The following is a 20953-nucleotide window of genomic DNA, read 5'->3' as shown; positions in this document are numbered from 1 at the left end:
AACCCTCCACCTCGGGGCCCTGACCCAAGAGCAGTTCAACAAGTAGTGAGAGGACAATCTGAATGGTGTAAAACTCTACACTCAATAATTCATCTGGTGGTTATCATTCTACAATGGGTCAATAACTAATTAAAGATAAGATCTGAAATGAATTCTCATTCATATAAACAGGATGAAATATGAAAGTTTGCAATTGGGGTTGCAGGAAAATTGTGGGCCACCCTTTGAAGCAATAAGTAGTACTAGAATGATCTGCATGCCTTTCCCCGATATTCAGCTTTTCTAAGGATTTCACATGAATTTAACTTTCTTTCCAAATATGTTTGTTCTTCCGCTGAAGATACCATATGGCTCTCATAAAATCTCCTCCCAAAACAGTGATATATCTTATTCTAAATCTATATTTTACAACACACTGAGCAATTATTATATAATTTTGCAGCATTTGAGTGAAAAGACCTGCAAATATTAAAGTTGAATGGCAGCACAAATGTTGGAGAAAATCCACGAATTGCAAAAGTATTTAACGCCGCCCCGACCTGATTGTTTTTACATATATCAATGTATATCTGTGTTGCTTGCAATTGTATTCAGCAACCCTTGAGGTAATTCTTTGTATAACCATGATGAAGTCTTTTCGGTTATGTCTGAAGCAGCTTTTCATATCTAGACACAATTTTTATTATTATTTCGCACAAAACAGCAAAAGCTCAGACTGTATGGAAAGCCTCAACTTAGCAGCAATTCGAAGGTTTTACCACATGTTCTCATTTGGATTTAGATCTAGACTTTGATTAGGTCATTGTACAATGTGAATATGCTTTGACTCAAACCATTCAATTGTAGCTCTGGCTGTACGTTTAGGGTTGTTGTTCTGCTGAAAGGTGAACCAGTCTCAAGTCTTTGGAAGCCTCCAGTAGATTTCTTCAAAGATTTTTAGTTTTTAGTTCCATCAAAGTCTCAAGCAACAATGACCAGGTTCTTTGTCCTTGTAAATGAAAAGCTTTGTCGCAACATTATGCTGCTACCACCATGCGCCACCATGAGAAGGGTTTATTGACTGTGTCTGTAGTTTGTTAGATGATGTGAGAACTGGTGTGTGTGCTTGTGCAGGTGTGCTGCTAGGATTTGTATGCAATGTTTGTCGGCAGGGTGCGCAGGTTTGTACAACTAGCCACGCACATACAGCTCATGTTAGATGTGTTGAAGATAAAGCCAGAGAGGCCAGATAGAGATGGTTTGGGCATGTACAGAGGGCAGATAGTGAGTACATCGGTTAAAGAGTGCTGAGGCTGGGACTGCTGGGCAGGAGGCCTACAGGAAGACCAAAGAAGACATTTATGGATGGCAAGAAAGAGAACATGAAGGTAGTTGGTGTGAGATGAAAAGTTGCAGTAGATTGGGAGATGGAGACAGATGACTCACTGTGGTGACCCCTAAAAGGGGAAAGCCAAAAGGAAGAATATATATTTATTTGTCTGTCTACCTTCACATGTACAGGAATTTTTATGACATCCTATCCTTGATCTATAGGGTCCAATTTGTCAATGCACCCACCGTTGCCAGGAATAGCAACTTTAACTATTCTGTAAACATCTTCAACAAGGTTTAGGAGTGTGTTCATAGTTAGAAGACAAAACCAGAATTGCAGCCTCCGCTCTAATTCATCACTAAGGTGTCAAAGAAGGTTGAGGTCAGGACTGTGGAGGCCAGTCAAGTGTTTCCACACCAAACTTTATACACCTGTAGCCATGGAAGTGATTGGAACTCCAGAATTCACTGATTTGGCGGTGGGACAAAATACTTTTGGAAATATTGCCTAAACATAAGGGAAACCACTGTAAAAACCCTTAATCTATGTTATAACAGACAGAAAAATCTATACGTTTTCTGCATTTGAGCAAGAAGCTCTGCATATATCAGGCTTAAATGACAACACAAACGGTAGTGTTAATCTGAAATGGCTGCAAGTGACAAAAAAGACATTCAATAATTATATTTACCACTGTTTGCATATGTGTAATCAGAAAGAACTTGCTGATAAAAATGTTTTTTTAGACTCCTTGTTGTAACTCTTGAGCAAGCTTGTTTAGGGAGGGTCTATCTAATAGTTTTAGACCTTTTGTTTCTGCGAGTCATGTTAAATATTCAGTATGTTGTGTGGATTTCAAAGGTGTTTGCTGCATTATTAATGAGACAACCAGATTGCAAAGGGATGGTGTGAGAGCTATTGTCATGTCAGAAAGTCTAGTTTGAGATGCCTCATCTGCTTTGACTGAAACTAATCATCATATCCAATTCTCTCTGCTTCCACTGTTTCCTCTTCCCTTTAAGTCACTTAATTACATAAGGTTTCATTTTGTTATATTAATCTATGTATGGATTTAAACTTTTTTTCTTGGTGAAATCACTTAATCTGTGTAGAATCAATTGACACATAATAAAATGAAGTAAAGCTTAGGGATTTACATAAATCTAGATGTCAGATGACCTGATAGTATGTGTGCATCCAAAACAAATACTTCATCAAGCTCGCCTAATTCTGTTTCATGTAGATTATTTATAAAACTGCAGGCACACATATTAATGCATAACACTGGAAACATAAAATCCCGGTTTCTCATGCTGTTGCAGTTTATGACTAAATATCTTCACACAGCTTAGTGTTAATTGGCCCATCATGGTCTTATTTTTCTCTGGCCTCAGTTTTATTTGGTTTATATGAGCGTGCCTGTAATAAAGCTTTAATGCTGTACCGTGGGGAGATTATCTGACCATGCTACAGCAATGGACATTATCACTCAACTACATGCATCACATATTCCTCGCTCATTGGTCAGAATGGCAGTTGGGGAGCTCGCCACTAGAACTGCTTTGTAAACTGTATTTGTGTCTGCAAATGTGTTTTTGTGCACTTGAGTGCATGCATAGTGTGTGCGAGTGTGCGTGGCTTGTTCTTGTTTCGTCTCACTGACTGTGTCTGTAGTGTGTTAGATGATGTGAGACCTAGCATGTGTGCTTGTGCGGGCGTGCTGCTAGAATTTGTATGTGGTGTTTGTCGGCAGGGTGCGCAGGCTTGTAGAATGACATTTGGTGAAACGTGGCAGCGGGAGAGGAAACATCTGACTCATAATTGAAGTGCCATGAAAGAAATATGGTCATGAATCTGTATTAGGCTTATGTGCTCAGCTTTAAAGCAGTGGCAGGAGCAGGAAGAAGCATGCTCAGCTTGACTAGCTTCCCACCCTGAAGGCTGATTACAACGCTCAAAAGGATACTCCACAAAAATGACAGAGGAAAACACAACGTATTCAAGGCGAGCAGTCCTGATGACAAAATCGATAGGCCATAGCGCTCTCATCTCCATCAAAAAGAGAGTCTCAGAATGAATGTAGCTGTGCTTCTGCGATTCACCCACAGCAATCATCTCAATGTCCTGGAGGATAAAACAGCACTCTTCAGTCACCCTCTTGCTACTCACATGTAGAGCTCTCTGTGCTGAAAGCTGAGGCAGGCTGCCCTTAAACAGTAAAGGTAGAGATGTTTTATATCTGAATTTATTTTCGCTAAATAAATTGTTACACATAAAAAGTGTTATCTGTGTCAGTTCAGTGACTCCTGGCCCTTTAGGACTGGATACAGTCTGAGGGGATTTTGTAACAATAGTCTAAAAGGGAGAATCTACATTGGTTTCCCCATCCATCTATTGGTATAACTATTGAGGGGGGTGAGTTTACCCAAGACAGGGTGCCAGCCCATCACAGAGTCAAACAAGAATGAATGCTAAGGGCAATTTAAGGTGACTAATTGACCAAAGAGTCACATTTTAGACTGTAGGAGGAACTGATAGAACGCTTAGAGAATACTCTCATACATATGGAGAACATACAAACTCCATGCAGACAGGCACCGACCAGGATTCAAACCAGTGACTTTCTTACTATACTGCAACAGTGCTACAAACTATTATACTTTTTTTGTGAAATTTCTAAAATATTAGATCTATTCAGACCAAGTTTAACAAGTAGAGGTTCTAAGAGGGTCTAGAAGCCAAAGGTAAAATGTCTCTTTCGGATTTTTGTATGAGTGTTATTTTAAGTTTTGATGTAGCAAATAAAAGAAAAAGGAAGTTCTTGAAAAGTAAATCAGTGTAAAAAGCTTTTTATTATACAGGAATTCTGATTTGCCTTTAAGATATTTGGAATGAGCATAACTTCAGACTTCCATCACTTACCAAACTTGGAAAAAAAAAAATTCCAGAAAACCTCTTTCACGACTGTGTAGGAACGATTAAAAACAAAAATTAGGCTGCAAGGCAGGTTACCAGGTTCAAAGTGGCGCACCTAAAAAAATCATTTAATATATTTCGGTGGCATTTACTTTCTAAATGTTTCACAGTGGTTCAGTCAACATACTATACATTGCAGATATGAAGCATATACTGTATAGTATATTGTGTTTGGGAGTTCTTTTGAAATGACAACGAAGATGAATGGAGCGACACAAATATTCTTTGTTCAAGATTTCCCAGTGCTGCTCAGTACACGTCATAATGCTGTATTTTTGTGTGATGGACCAAAGGCAGACAAACACGGAGGAAGCAGAGTGGGATCAAAAACTCCTTCTTTAATTTTCAAATGTCAGCTTACTTGCAGGCAAGTTTAGGGCAACAAAACTGTCCAGATACAGGCATTGAAAACTGGATCCAAATAAGGGGTAAATCCAAAGGCTCCAACGAGACGTGGAAGACGTGACAAAAGGACATAAAAGAGACATAACGACACCGTGTGGAACAAAGGAAGAAGGCAAACTTAAATACAGACAAAGGTGGACATGAAACAATAGGGCAGGTAATCAGAGGAACAGGGAACAGGTGAGACAAGGAGGCAGGGAAGCAGAGAGAGCAGGTGAACCAGATAAGGACAAATGAGGACATGGAGGAGCTAGACGAAGAACGAAACTGGAAACACACCCAGGGACCAGAACACGGGGGGAACAGATCTATAAATAATAATACAAACACAGTCAACAGAAGAGAACCTAGGAAACAGAACCCAGAAACGAGGACTTAAGGACTAACCAAACAGTAACAGAAAAAACACCTGACTAAACGTAACTAATTACAGAATCAAAACCACATACAATAAACTGAACATAACCTAGAAAATAAGACACCAGAACGGGAACTCAAAGACTAATCATACTGGACAGCAACCACCTAACTAAAACGTAAACAAATACAGAACCAAGAGATACACTGTGACAACACATGACCTGAATTCAAAAGCACAACCATAAAAACTGAACCTTGACATGTCATTTTTAATGTCACTGATCCTGTCGAGTTTATCTTATGCGTCACATTATTAAGTTATATTTCACTTTAGTTTTTTTTTTTTACCACCATGGCATGCGGTCTACATGACTGTTGGTTAGGGATAGTTTATAAATGCTGATTACATACCTAAATGATAGGTGTATGCTTTTGGGACAGAGGTTGTTCTAGTTTTATCCAAATCTTGGATAAAAACGTCCATCCATCGTCTATGCCAGCTTGTCCGTACCGGAGCTGGTGCCTGTCTTCAGCAGCAATTGGTACACCCTGGATAGGTTGTGAGTCCATCACAGAGACACACAAGCATGCTCACACACACTTACACCTCAGGGTAATTTAGAGAGACCTATTAACTTAACAGTCACGTTTTGGACTGTGGGAGGAAGTCGGAGTGCCTGGAGAGAACCCAAGCATGCACAGGGAGAACAAACTCCATTTACTTTTTCTTTTCCAAGTACCTGTTTCACACAGGAAGAACCTTGAGGGCGAACCACCTCCTACCTTGGTTACATGGGTAATTTGATAATCACTCTAAACGCTCTTCAATGTATGTTAATTAATTTTACTTGAGGTTGAGTAGCTGGGATTAAAAAACTGACAAAACAATAGGAGCTTTGGCTTTTTTACGAGATTTCTTATCAATTTAAAAAGAAAATAATGACACCAGACACACTTTAAAGTAACAGCCAGCAACAAATTAGGTTAACTCTGAGGCAATATTTCAACAAGCAAACAGCAAGGAGATTTGATTTTCTATTCAAATGGTTTGTCTATAACCACTTTAAATGTGAAACATATGCGTGAAAGGAGATCAATTCTGTCCCAGAGATGGATGGAAAAGTACAAAGCTTGGGTAGTGCACTACCAAACTCCATTTTGTGTGGCTTTAGCTGTTTCCATGGAGCTTTCAGTCGCTCTCTTTCGCTGTCTCTCTCTTTTTTTTCTCTCTCTCTGCCCTCCTCAAACCACACAAACACAGACAAATAAACCCACAAGTGTCTGAAAGGGGATTCATCTGTGTGAGTTCATCTGCAGCCAACTGCAACTCAGGGAGATCTTCTTTTACCGCTAACAAACATTTCCTTTCCTCTAACTCTCCTGCATCACACCCATCTCATCATTTCTCAACCTCATTACAATAATTTCTTAATTTATTCCAAATCCCAGCCACAACAACAAACCCACACTCAGTTTACTCAATTACTGGGATTTGATCCACAACCAGACTGCATGCAAGCGCCACATCAACAAGAAGCATAAAGGACAGTCCCTGTTTTACAACTGAGTCTGTGTTTTTAATTAGGCCCCAGTTAAAGTATGTGAGGCAATCAGCAGTGCTCATCACACTAGGATGCCCTATAAAGATGCCCCAGAAAAATGCCCTTGAAGGACAAGGTAAAACAGAGAAAAACAGAGTAAAGTATGCTTACCGAGGACGCCGACTCGATAGTTGAGAGTGATAACAATGACGTTTCCATAGCTGGCCAGGACACTCCCATCGATCATGTTGCCCGTCCCCTCCATGTAGGACCCTCCGTGGATGTACACCATCACAGGCTTGGCCCCGGTATCTCGTATGTCTGAAAGAGTGGCCATCATTAACATATTCACATAGTCTTCCACCCGCTGCGGTCAAATGGTCAACTCAGAATCAGATACAGCACATGGTGGCCACAAACAAACAAACAAACTGACAGTCCCCTCCCAGATACCAGCTGGAATTGTCCAGTACTGCCTGCTGACCTGCTAATGGGGATCGAAGCAACATTCTTTTATTGTATTTCCTCTAAGAGAGGAACAGGTTAAGTCCACTTAAGTTCAACTCTATTGCTATTGCTATGCATATATATATATATATATATATATATATTTTAATAATATATAAGTATATTAAACACATTTGCATATATGGTGCTTTGCAAAAGTATTCAAAGTGCTGTTTTTGAAGCACATGACGCTACACTACACTGGATAAATGGTGAAACATATTGGTGGCAGCATCATGTCAAGATGCTTTTTGTTTAGGGTCAGAGTTGATGGGAAGATCAGTAGAGCTAGATAGAGCTTCTGACAGAAAATGTAGATCAAAAAGTGAATCTGTTGGAAGACTTGAAAATTGATGTTAATAGATAATCTGCTTGAGGTATTTTGCAAAATATACCTGGCAAAAATGTCACTCACTATATGCAAAGCTATTTGAGACATATGTAAACAGACTGACAGTTCTTCATTGCAGCAGGTGATTATACAATATATTAACTCAGGAGGCTGAATACAAATGCAGGCCACACTTCTCTGATATTCTTTTAAAAAACGTGAAGTCATACGTTAAAAAAATACATTCTTTTTTGTGGTTGTAACATACAAAAATGTTAAAACATCTAAGGGACATAAATATTTTTGCAAAGCACTATACACACAGCAAACTTAGTTTTTATTTGGTTGCACGTTTCCTTCCAGGAGCAGAGCCGCTGCTTAATATAAACATGCAGAAAACCATTAGGGGGAATACAGACATAGGTTCTCTGACACATCTCCTAAGCATGGAGAAGGCTAATCTGGTCTGACAGTGATAGGGGGGAAAGCACTAACTAATTACACAATGCTATCTAGCCCCTCCTTTTTTTACACAGCACCACCACACAACAAATTGTTTGCACAGTTCCTGTCTGGAAATCGCTGCAAGCTACTTTTTCTGCTACAGTTTTTTTTGTAAAATGCTGTTTATTTTGCTCCTAAAGTAGAGGTTTTGATACCCAGCTGGGGTGACACTACAGCCAGATACAGCACATCCAGAGGTGGAGCAAGGAAAGCAAAAAGCCTCTGTGTAAGGAATAGACTTGAATTACTGACTGACTAACTGGAGCTGGGAGACAAGACAAGGAACTCTCTCATTTTCACTCCTTCTACCCCCAACGTTTCTGTGTAGCTTCTTGCCTCCACCCACCGCCCTTTTTCATCCTCCTTCCCCTCCCACTTTGTATCACTTTCACTCAGTCTTTCCCCTGTCTCTCCCTATTTCTCCCCTGCCTTCCTTTCATCTCTAACACCCTCTCCTTTTTTGCAGTGGTGAGAATGAGAAGGGGTAGGAGGGCAAAGAGTGATGAAGGAGAGTAGAATAAAAAAGAGGTAGAAAAGGAGGAAATAGAAAACAGTAAAAAAAAAAACATAAAAATAAAAGGAGGAATGCGTCAGGTTTAAAAGGCATGGCATTGTATTCTGGTTGCTCTGGTTACAGAGAACCAAAATCCTCAACAATCTTGTTCAGAATAGCCTGCATCAATCTTCAGGCACTCCTCATGATCATACAACCCCGTCTTCTCAATTAATTTCATAGAACAACTACAAAGATGCTTTATGTAAGGACACCGTTTTTCCTTTAACCCTCATTTCAGGGATGAACCTTGTTTTCTTTCTTCTTTATTTTACTATCCCCTGGTTTATTTGTGGCTCTGTTAGGTTTAAAAGCAAAGCAGTAACTTGTATATGATGTGGACTTATTTATGGCCACCTATCTTGCTGGTATCTGAGAAGGCTACACAGTGAAATGTGATTTATATCTGACACGTCTCTGGACACACTTATCTTAGACAAGAGGAGGAGGAGAAGGAGAGGGTGGAGGAGGAGGAAGAGGAGGGGGATGAATGTGGTGAGAAAAGGCATTAAGAGTACAGTCAGAGAGGGGAGGAAGAACTGAGAGGTGAGGTGAGGAGGGACGAGGGAGCAGAAGAACGATATTCTCCACAAGCTGTTCAAACAAAAGGGTCACATACAAAGAGAATGAGAGAGAGGGAGAAGGAACAGGGCACAGAAGTAAAGGAAAAAAGAGATTAGTCGTGTCAATGTTATCAGTCACCTCTTTTGTAGATTCACATTGGGTCTCTGTTTGGGTGAAGCTTCCACTTATTCTAACATATTTAATAAGTCAATCTGACATGGGAGGAGTCACAGATATGATCCAAATCTTACCCTGACGGTGATTTTGTTTTCAGAAGAATGTATAAGCAGATACATGTTCTCACCGAGATTGTTGCTTCACAGAAAAATAAAATAACAATTTGTCGTCAGACCCATCTGCAATGACTGCGCAGCAAAAATGAGTATTATTTTTTTACCAATGATAGTAGTATTTGTATTGGCAACTTTGAATGGCCCAATCTGCTGAGCAAGATGACTAAGTTTCTTCCATCTGAAAGCATCCTGATTCACTTTTTCCCTTGAGGTAAACACATCATTACATCAACACATGTATTCTTATTAGCATTAAGATTCAGCACCAAGCTTCGGCTGAAAAAAAGGAGAGATAAATTAGTTATTGCACAGATTATATATACATTGGCTGGTTACCGGTATCATGGTATGCCAAGGTTTTAAAAACTGTATGGTTCTAAAAACTGCAAATATTTAACTGAATACCATTCCTAAGTCCTTTTCAGGAAATGCCGGATCTGCCAGAGTATTCTTTTGGAGTACAGAGCAACACAGACCTGCCCCACCCCAACCTGTTGCTGTGCACTGCTGACCAGCTGGCTCAAAGAAGTCTACTGTACTTTCCCCTTACTTACCAGCATATAAAGACTGCAAAGGTAATGCAGTTTTAAACTACAGTTGGTAGTAGACATGGACACTGCCTGCGCAACAGAAAAGTCATCAAAAAAGGTGTAAAAAGTACTTAGGCTCCAACTACATTACTTCAGATTTTTTCCTCTGTTTTGAAAAGAACCTCATCAATGCAATAGGTGGGATTACAATCAGAAACACTGAAAGAAGAAGATTCATGGCTAAAGCAATGGCTTGGCAATGCTATGTTTAGCACTGGCTAAAGATATGCCCAGGCTTCTTGCAAAACATGTGTAGGTCGGGTTTCTTTTACTGTTAACGTTACCTCTCAGTCATTAACTTCATAAGCCTGTATTTGAAGAATATATTTGTCAGATTGAGCATGTGCAAAGTAGGTCTCTATTTCATCACTGTAAAAAAAGAAATCTTTGGCTATCTGGTCCACAAATATAAACCACAAACAAATCACTGTTTGTGGTATGGATGGGAGTTGCAAATGTGTACAAAAACAATCAGTTTTGCAAAATAACCAGGTTAGGGAGAACATGGCCTTATCAAGTTAGAGTTATGGTTGGGACTAAGCTAATAAGGCCTTGTGCTTTTGCTGTTGCCTGAAATAGAGCAGAACAGCAAAACTATAATCAGCAACAGGTTTTTGCAAACTGCCACCAAATTTTTCAGGTGTTTAATCTACAGTTTTACTTAAGTCTCTGTAGCAATAAAAGAATACAGAGACAGTGGAGCTGACATTATTATAACTATAGGAATAGTTGCTTTTCTGTTTAAATCAAAGTATCTAGATCATGTTGTACCAGACCGTGATACCGTTAAACGATGGCATTTTTAGTAATCTTGGCGAATGCCTATTGCTATGCTTCATTAAAAGTTCATGCAATAATAAATCACAATGTGAAAAAGGAAAATACATTCATGTTTTGAGGAAACTCAAAGAAAAAAAACTGTGAATGATGGAAATGTGTAAATGTTTTCTCTCATATTTTTTCAGTTAAGTAAGATCATGCAGTGCCTACTACACAGATACATAAATTCATACACTCCCAGCACATATGCTACAAGCAGCAGATTATTGCACCACAGTAGAGCAAATTAACTTACTATTGCCCAGTGCATAAATAAATCAAAGGTTCTCTGCTTGGACAGCGGTGACAGTTAGACCTACAAATACATCACAGAGCATGAATTTTAGAAAAGGACTAAGGGGCACAACCTTTCAAAGGTACCTCTGGACTGATTGAAGTGTCAGTGGGAGGCATAACTCAAGCGGACGCCAAGCCTCTTAGTGTTGCTGCTGCAAGTAAAACCAGCCAGGAGGGCTCTGAGCACTTCTTCCTTCCTCTGCTATCTCATTTTCTCTCTCCACCTATACCCCCCACCTTTTTGCCCTTAGCCTTTTCCCAGCATTTAAAGCAGTCAGTCATATATATCTGACACTGAAAGCCCCAGAACCTTCCTTGACACTACAGTGTGGGACAGGACAAAGCTGAGTGGAGATAAGTGTCGTGGCATGCACTGTGTCAACGCTTGGGGAAACATGGTTGCTGTCAGTGGCTATCAATGAGGTCTGAGGTGGGAGGGAAAGGGTGACAATGTCCTGATGTGGTAAGACATGACATGTACCCTACTGTGGTGCTCTTGCAGGCCAGGCTTCATGGTACATTTCTGACAAGTCCATTACAAGCAATATTAACATTTAAGAAAAGTCTCTGAAGGCCCTCACAATCGGATAGTAAAATTACATCTAATCGTACAGAAGCCACTTTCAGATCAGATCTCCTTTTCACATGTCCTGTCACACGACTTTGAGAGGACCATTCCAGAGGCTTAAATTTCGCTTCCTTCAACCACTCAAAAAGGAGTTTTTAATATGTGTTTGGGATAGTTGACCTGTTGCAATGGCCAACAGTGTTCAGGTTTCAGCTGTCTAGTTGTTGATTTGAGGCAACATGATTTAATTTGTAGATAGTCTTCCTCCTTCATCAATCCCCCACTTTGTGCATTGCACCAGTAGCTCTGGCATTATGCTGCCACCACCAAGGTTTGACAGTGTTTTCATGTTCAGCCACACCTTGACACCTCTAAACATGCTTCTTGTCATTATGCCCTCACAGGTAATTTTTTTTTTCTATCAGCCCATTCTGCAAAAGGCATTTGCCTTGCCAGTGTGGGCATTGCAGAACTCAGTCAACCTCAGAGATGCTAATTTTGGAGCAGAGACTTCTGTCTTGGTCAACATGCTTGCTGTCCATTATAATGTAAGACTTGCTTCACTGGATAAAGACAATAGTGTTCTAGCAGTTTACTGTTGTTGGCTGGCTTGAGCTCAGGTGGATCCTGGGTTTCTCTTGAATATGCTAACCAATGACCCAGAATATGCTCATCCTTCCTTCTGTGGTTGACAGTTTAAGTTAAATGGTTAAAACCTGGACATGTCTGGCAGTGACCGAAACATACAGACAAGCTGGTTCTGAAATGGATAAACCAGGCTAACCAAGCTGAACCCCTGACTTTAGCGTTTTAGAAAATTCATGAAGTAGCCTTAAAAGCAAAACTCAACCAATTTAAATTAAACTTTCAATTCTCCTGAAAAGAGTACTCAAATATCCAGTCTGACATATGGCAGAAGCTTGTTGATGGCAACCATAACTGTGGTTGAGATATGGTTCGCTAAGGGACTAACCAAATGTTAGAAGGGATGTATGCTTTTGTTTGAGTTTTAATGTAGAATTTTGACTCTTTTGGATTAGAAAAATCCACAATTTATTCAAACATTAGCAGCCAATCTTTTTTTTAATCCACTGAAGTTGTTAACTGTATAATTATTCCACCCTTAAAAAGAACATCATAAAATCCATCCTTCACGATCTAAAACTAATGACTTTCATCTTCATGGAGTGTTTGTGAAATCTCACTAAAACTGTATATTACCTGTTTTCTAATGATACCTTTGATACATTTTTATTTTCTGATTTCCTGTCTTAATATCCAGTTTTTTTGTTGTTTCATAGTTCTAGTACAATGTGTTTAGACCTAGTTTGCCATAGTTCTACAAATTCTCTACTCGCAAGCTTGTTGCTTTCTTTACTTGCATTCGAGTCCCTCTTTCAGGACCAACTTCTGTTTTTAATGCCTTTAGTTCTGCTGTGTAAAGCATTCATGAAATACTGAACATTTACCTAGTTAGGCTGCTGAATTGAATTTTAGGTAAGACGATAACCAACACTAGCATGCAAAGCGGTAGGAAAAGGAAATTGTGAAGTGCCCATGAAGCCTTTTTGCAAAAACAATGTTTTCTTTCTTTTCTTAAGTGGTTATATCAAGAGTTGGAGTTATTATCTGATTCAGTTCATTCGGTCTGAATGTGGAAGTATTCATCCAGTATTTAATTGTTTTTAGAAACTGCAGGCTTTTTTCCTAAGAGTCCTTAAAAGCTGAGAATTTCTGTTTTTTAACAAACCTTTTAGCTGCCAGTCAACAACAGCACTAGTATCTTAACATTGCCTGGCCTGAGATAAAACAGGGTTTCAAATTGGTTGTGTTCTCTCAGTTTTAGGTTAACACTGGTCTTGTCCCTTGCAACATCTCAGGCCTTTCAAGGAGAAAAAGGTGATGTTTTCATTGAAGAGAAATCTAAAAGCCAGTCTCCCTCTGATCCACATTACACTCTGTCACTCTTATGCACTTTTGTAGAGAAGGTCTTTTGTTTCATGTTTTAGAGCTAAAGAATTCAAAGGAAAGGAATGGCTTCTAAAAACACTGAGTGGCAGACTCTGTGATGTAGTATATTATTAGCCGTTGGTAAGGTTGACACTATTTAACAATTATTTCACAAAATTTATTCAATAATAGCAAAGAGCCATTTCCTGCTGTACTGTTCGAAGTCAGCACATAGAACGTTTAAGCTTGATGAGTTTAAAAGCCAGCACATTATCAGACGTGATAGGTTTGGCAGAAGGAAAGCACTCCACAGCCAGAGAATATTGAACTGAACAGCACTGGTAAACTTCTGTGGGCGCCACTGCTGAACAGTTTTCTCCAGAAATTCTGATAGTTCTTCTGAGTAACAAAGTAATGTAAACATGTGGCTTTAGATAAAGAAAACCTAATCACAGGATTGAGCAAACTTTATAAAGAATGTGACTGTTAGTGTGTGTACCTCTGCAAATACTCACACACCTGCTGATATTGGCGGCAGAGCAGGATGGGAATGTGAATGAGAAAACAGAGAACAGAAAGATGTGGACAGACACTGTCTGAGTTAAATTAGAGAGATGAGACTGGGAAGCCAACAAGGCTATTAGAGAAAGCCCCCCTTCCCTTCTGTCCTCAATCTGAATGGAAGGTCAAGGGAGTGGAGATGCTGTCATCCAAAACACCCAGAGAAAGTGTGTTCCTCCAATGAAAGACAAACAATTATGTTCTACTTTTTTAACGCTGACAATGTTTCCCTCGTTTGAAAAAAAGAGAATGCTCATGCAATGATGGCCATGGGTGTCCCTTTCTAAAATCTGCTTCTAATACCCAATGTTGGTGTACTGTCTGTAATTTTTTGCCAGCCACAGCATCCCCAGCAAGCTATGTTGCTGTGTTTTGTGCTTCCAGTTTCTAAAAGGTACTATTTATAATCCACAGTTTAAAAAACTGCATTCTATACTGTGCTAATGTATCTGTTTCTCTAGCGATCATGGATGTTACCTAACGATTAACCCTTCACGTGAGATGAAAGAGATTATATCGGCCGCTGCAGCTCCCAGTCTGTCTGTGTAACGTGACCTTTATTGTGCTCAGATATACTCAGACAGCTGTCCATGTACTACTGCGCAGTGAGCAATTGAAACTTGTGATGTTTAAAGCAAAGCTCAGGTTCATGTAGCATGACACGTTTTTCCTCAAACGTTTTCTCTGCATGAACTGGGTCAACACTGGAATATTCAAATATCAAAAAGTCTAATCAACGCAGAGAGCTAGCATTTTAGCCTTAGCCTCACACTTCAGTGAACTGCATGAAAACATTGTCAGCATGAGAATGCTGGGGTATACCTATTAAATCAGATGTATCATTAGAATGACTCGTGTTTTTAGGACATAGGTCAGCTTTTCTGCAGAACCTTTTGTTAGGACAAAACTGTGTCACTGTTCAGAAAAAGTAAACAACAGGGGGGATTTCAGCACCCGAAACAGCACTGGTTAGTGAATTAGTAGGCACACAATCACAATCTTAATGTAGACCATGTGGAACTGATTCAATTTCATCATTTCACTGCACTTTGAAGCAACTCAGATTCTAAGAAGATACGTGGCATTAATTTTAAAGGGGTATTGGACTGAGACCTGTTATTGGAAAATATCAATTCTCTAATGACTTGCATTGTACTAGATACTAAAAAACCTACACACAAATTAATTTATCCTGATTTGTCAATAACTGATTTACCATTTACATTTAGACAAGTGATTAGAAAGAAAGTTGCTACACACAATAATATTTATTGCATAATAATTTGTTATTCTCATCTTTAAATTTAACTTTGAATTACAATAAAAAAACATGTAGGATTACTTAAGGTAAGCTCTGTCCAGTTCCATGACATGCAGTTGCATTCTTAAACAGAGTGTAGTATGCAGATAACAAGGCAGATGATAACCTTGACCAAATGTAGCATTGACTTCTCTGAGCTTGGTTGCAACTTTTCTGTTCACTTGAAAACCAGCAGTGCCCTACAAGACTACAAATGGAAAAGATAATCTGAACGGTTATTTGCAAGTAAAAAACCCAGAGTTTTTTTTTCTACTGAATCATTGATTTTGGAAAATGTCATTTATAATCAAGCCTGCAATAAAATCTAAAAGCAACATTCTGTATTCAAGATTAGTTATTATCTAGTTATGCTCATGCATTGTTGGAGAAAAAATAGATTCTGCACACATTACAGCTGCATATTTGCAGGGTAAATGAGCCAGACACCTAATTGGTTGAGAAATTATAAAGTATTTCCAAAATTCTTGAGAATTCACGAAGAATTTTATTTTACATCATTAAGTGCTGAAATCTTCATCGTTCAAAAATTTTTTTAGACTATGTTAACCCCACCCCCCAAGAAAAAATGGGTGCATTTCAACACATAGATGCAACTGAAAAAAGTAATAATCTATTGTTTGCTGTTTGCAACGTAAACCTTTTTTTTTTTACTGTAATGCTTTCCTTGTCATATTCCTCTGCAAATAAACTGTACATTTTATTTCCTGTTTTTTCTTAAGCAGAGTCTTTAACATTTTTACGTTGTCATTATTTTGTTCCACCTAACGGTAAAAGGCAAAAGCAGGAAGAAAAAAACAGCTCACAGTAACAGTCTTCGTGTGGATCAGCTATTAGCAGAAATGCTAATAGCTGAAAGAAGCAGAGCCCCAACATTCCAAGGATTTCTGAATAAATGGACTTTAAGGGCTATGAATTCTCATCTCAGTGCTACATCAGAGAGAATAGGATAGTGGCAGAAGGAGAGAGAGGTCCATGAATTCTCCCTACTGTCGATTTACCACTCTCCAGCCTGCCTTAGCTAAGGGCTTTGCTGGATGGGGATCCAGCCAGAACTGTGCAATGGAATTAATGGTAATACCCAGGCAGGTGGAGCTCAGCTCTACTCTGGCACAGCAGCGATGGAGAGTCTCTGAGGGTAGTGGCAGGGTATCTATTTTTGTGTGTGTGCCTTTCTCAGGACTTGCTTCCAGAGCACAGAAAAAGGCACTGTGAAATGTGTGGTCACTCTTGGTGGGAACAGTCCTTAAAGTCTCAATGTGCCTAATGGCAAACATGAATTTGGATCTAATTTTCAGCTGTCATAGTCCGCGGTGGAAGAGGCTGTGGGCGGGCTGTTGCCTCTTATGCCTGTCACCAGGTCCAGTCACCACTGCCACACTTCACGTAGGAGATTTACCTTCTGCACTAGTCCTTTATTTACATACCCAGCTTTATCTAACAACAGCAGGTAAGTGATTGAAAGCTTGCGCTCCATTTTACAGTGCAATAACGGCCTCTGTAAAATTGAGTCTTGATTGTGGGCTGTTGTAAATCACTGCAGTTTGGCCCACACTCTTGTGCTGCTGGAGGGAGTGTAGTGCAGAATTTGAATGCTCTTAGGGGTGCCCAGGACTTGACTGGTGCTCAAACAGACAGGCGAACACATAAAGGGCACATATTCTGTTACATACAGAAAAATAAAGGAGAGTCTCAGAAACATGTAAACACATACAAAATAAAATTATATTCCTCTGTAAAGAATTTAATTATGGTCGTACGTTTGTCTGATTTAAATGTTTTGTTGGCTGCCCTGTAGCTTTTTTTATTGTTAATGTATACATTACTCTTTCATTACATATGCTTTATTTCTTTGGCAATGGACAAAATCCTTTATTGTTCTTAAATTTATCAGGATTAAAATTGAAGAACATGCCTTGAGGGTTTTAACAGGAAGGAGTGCCGTTCCAATATGTTGGATGAAAGGAGGGAATTAGCCCAGGATAGACGCATGGCCAAGTGAGGCGGCATGGTAATGCTGGGATGAACGGGGTGAGAGATAGAAGGGGTTACGCGGAGAAACCAGATGAGGCAACGATTCCCTCAGCTGAATGAGAATTTGTGGATAAGAAGTACGTCCGCCAGAGAGTTAGAGGAGGAGTTTGGCTTGTGTTCTGATTGTTCTTCTTCAACAGGAATACCAATGTCTCATTTTTCATCAGTAATACATGAAGTAAAATTACTAGAAACTGTGATGGTGCTATTATCAGTCGTGAAAGAATGGCTCCTTGTGAGAGCAAAAAGTGGAGAGAGAACATACAGCGGGAAAAATAAGGACTGAGGACATATTTTTTCTCTATTTTTAGTAAATGTATTTTAACAAAGAAAGCACAGAAGATGTTGGTAATACTCCAGTTAATCCAGACAAATAAGTCAATACATTTTGTGTAGTAAAATGGAGTTACAAAAGAGTAGTTTATCAGTTTATCACAAAAGTATTTATCAGATTTATTTAAATTTATTAAATACTTATTAGAAAAGCCATTTTTGGTGGTGACAGTTTCAAGACTCTAGTATTGCGAAAGATGCCACTTACGTTGCTCAGGTGAGATTCTGACCCATTTTTCTATCTTCAAATCTTGAACGTCCTGCGGGTCCCAAAGATCTTCATTACCTGCCATAGATTTTCAGCTGTATTCAAGTTGGGTGATGGCCTTTCTAACTCAAAAATGTATCCTTGTTACATCTTGACCAGACTATATTCTCCATGTATTTTATTTGCCTTTCTAAATGTTCTGCAGCAAACATTGTGGTTGAATGCATTACTCATTGTTTTCATGAAAAAACCTGCCAATTACATGTATCTTGCGAAGCTCTATGTGAAGGGCCCTTTGCTCTTGGACAGCTCTTCTAATTATTCTCCTGACTCCTTTGCCAAAAAATATTGAGATGGCCACCTGGTTGTGGCTGATTTATTGTGAAATTGTATTTTACTTCACCTTTTAATTATGGCCTAAATGGTGCTCACTAAAAGTTTGGATATACGTATGTACATAGTTTCATCAGTATGTTTTAAAGCAAAATGTTTGTGAGGGGGGTGGTTGGTGGGAGTGGGGTGAAGTACCGAAAACTGAAAGCCATGGAACAATTTCAATTTTGATTATTTCTGGATATTTAAATCACTGGGGTTAAAGTTACCCCAAATATAAAATATATAAATTACAAAATAATAGGAGGGAAGAGTTTTTTTTTGCCTTTACTCGTCATGACATTGCGGTGCAATACCTTGGTGATTGGAAACCTTTTATACGTTAATTAGCTCTAAACTACCTGAATAATTTGCACTTATAAAAATAAGGATCGCTTTTTAAGCCCTGACAGACTCCAGCTGATTTCATGTTTTTCATGCAATTTTGTGCCTCCTGTTCTCCAAGTAATTAATACTTATTTCCTGTGTCAAACTTTTTTACACATTGAAGAACATCTCAAAAATTTTGAATATCGTGAAAAAATAAAATATTTACTGTCACTCATTTCAGAAAGTGAAACTCATTTAGATTCATTTAGAGTGAAACATTTTAAGCCTTTATTTCTTGTAATCTTAAGCATTATGTCTTACAGATAATTAAAATCCAAAATTCAGTGTTCATTGTCAACACATAAGATCAATAAAAATTTATATTTTAAACAGCAATGTCAGGCTTCTGGAGAACATGTTAATTTCTATGTACTCAATACTTGGTTGGGCCTCCTTTTGCATGAATTACTGCATCAGTGTGCCGTGGCATGGAGGAGATTAACCTGTGGTTATCCTGTGGTCATCTGCATTGTTGGGTCTGGTGTTTCTCTTCTTCCTCTTGACAATACTCTATGGGGTTCGGGTCAGGCCAGTTTGCTAGCCAGTCAAGCACAATAACACCGTGGTCACTGAACCAGTTTTTGGTACATTTAGCAGTGTAGGCAGGTGCCAGGACCTTCTACAAAATGAAATGAGCAATTCCCTAAATTTTGTCTGCAAAACGAAGGATGCATTTGCTGAACAATCCTCTTAAGGCTGCAGTGATCCCTGTTGCTCCTACTACACCTTTTCCTTCCACTCAACATATTATGACACAGTAGTATGTAATATTTAGTTGAGACACTGAATGTTATGTCTTCGTTATCTCTAAGCCATCATCTTCAAAATTAAAACAAATAAAGGCTTGAAATATTTCACTCTATGTGTAATGAATCTGTATAATAAATACGTTTCACTTTCTGTAACGAATGACAAAAAGTATAGAACCTTTTCACGATTGAAATTTTTTTTAGCTGTTCTTATGATGTAATTGATAGGCTGATTTGTTTTATCATATTTGTATGTGTGAGGTATTTGGATTGTTCTTGACATCTAGTGTGAATTTCATGTCGATAGTATTACAATGATATTACAGAGACAGAGACAAACGGTACAGTTTCAGTATTTATTCTTCCCACTGTACTAGGATTGTGTGATTTATGGAGGGTACCATTTTTTTCACCAAAATAAAATTAAGGAAGAATAGAGGAGTATCCCACCTAATGGAATATTAGTTACACACAATCACCAGATCAATAAAAATCTTCATTTTAGCAAATCATGGCCAACTCTGAGATGCATGCATTAGTTACAGTTCTGCAGCAAAGATGCTTCTGGGACTATCTTGTGTGTCTTCGATGGTGCTCTGCAAACAGCATTAGTTGCGCTTGGTAAAGAATAGACTTGTCACATTTTCAGTGAGGCTACTCTAGCACAACAGCTTGGAGACCAAGCCACTGTGTATGCATGCAAAGACTTGCCAGACAAAGGGATTGGCTCTTGTCAGCAATTTTAAACATACAAAGGGGGCTACATACACACATGTGAGCCCACTTGAAGGAGGACAGAGCTGCACATGCGTGAGCTGTGTTTGTACAGAGAGACAGGTCGAAAATCAAGACAGTTTGGCTGCAGTTGCAACAGCTTGCCCTGGGCATGAATAAAGAAACACCTGTGTCAAAGTGGTGCCATGGCAACACTTCCTGATATGTGATCCAGGCCAGCAGGAGGCTTCTTTTTGAAAGAGCAACCTATTGGCAAGAAGGAAGGACCTTCCTGACAAACCCTTGAACATCTGGAGGAAACACCATTAATTTACAGCATCAGGTTCTCATCCTGTCCTATTTTCAATTGAAAGTAATTATAAACACAACATAGAAAGCATCAACAAACCTAAGCCTGCCAATTTTCAAGATAAGTAAAAGAATATACTCAATCATCTGCTTCAGTTTGTGTAGGAAATTAAAAAATTCAAGTGCCCTAAACATGTACTGAAACACCTCAGAGGTACAAGAAAATATTGTATGGGTGCATCTTAATAAATTAGAATATCATTAAAATGTATTTGTGTCACTAATTCAATTTAAAAATGAAATATATCTATTCGTAATACACAAATTGTTGTACTTCCAGCTTTTATTTCTAATAATATTGATGGTTTTCACTTACAGCGAGTTCAAACCCAAGA

At 38.9% G+C, this 20953-nt stretch overlaps 1 protein-coding gene across 2 annotated transcripts in view; it reads right to left on the bottom strand.

Moving 5' to 3' along the window:
* Positions 1–20953, bottom strand: part of nlgn3a (neuroligin 3a) — a 247027-nt gene that overhangs the window by 157103 nt on the left and 68971 nt on the right. For both annotated transcript variants that reach the window (XM_047353716.1, XM_047353717.1), the window contains one exon: positions 6766–6915. In XM_047353716.1, coding sequence (XP_047209672.1) covers positions 6766–6915 — 150 coding nt within the window. The remainder of the gene's footprint in view (positions 1–6765; positions 6916–20953) is intronic.

This window comes from Girardinichthys multiradiatus, chromosome 23, assembly GCF_021462225.1.
Source record: "Girardinichthys multiradiatus isolate DD_20200921_A chromosome 23, DD_fGirMul_XY1, whole genome shotgun sequence".
NCBI lineage: Eukaryota > Metazoa > Chordata > Actinopteri > Cyprinodontiformes > Goodeidae > Girardinichthys > Girardinichthys multiradiatus.
Note: the sequence above shows the minus strand (reverse complement) of the source record. Positions and strands in the feature narration are given on the sequence as shown.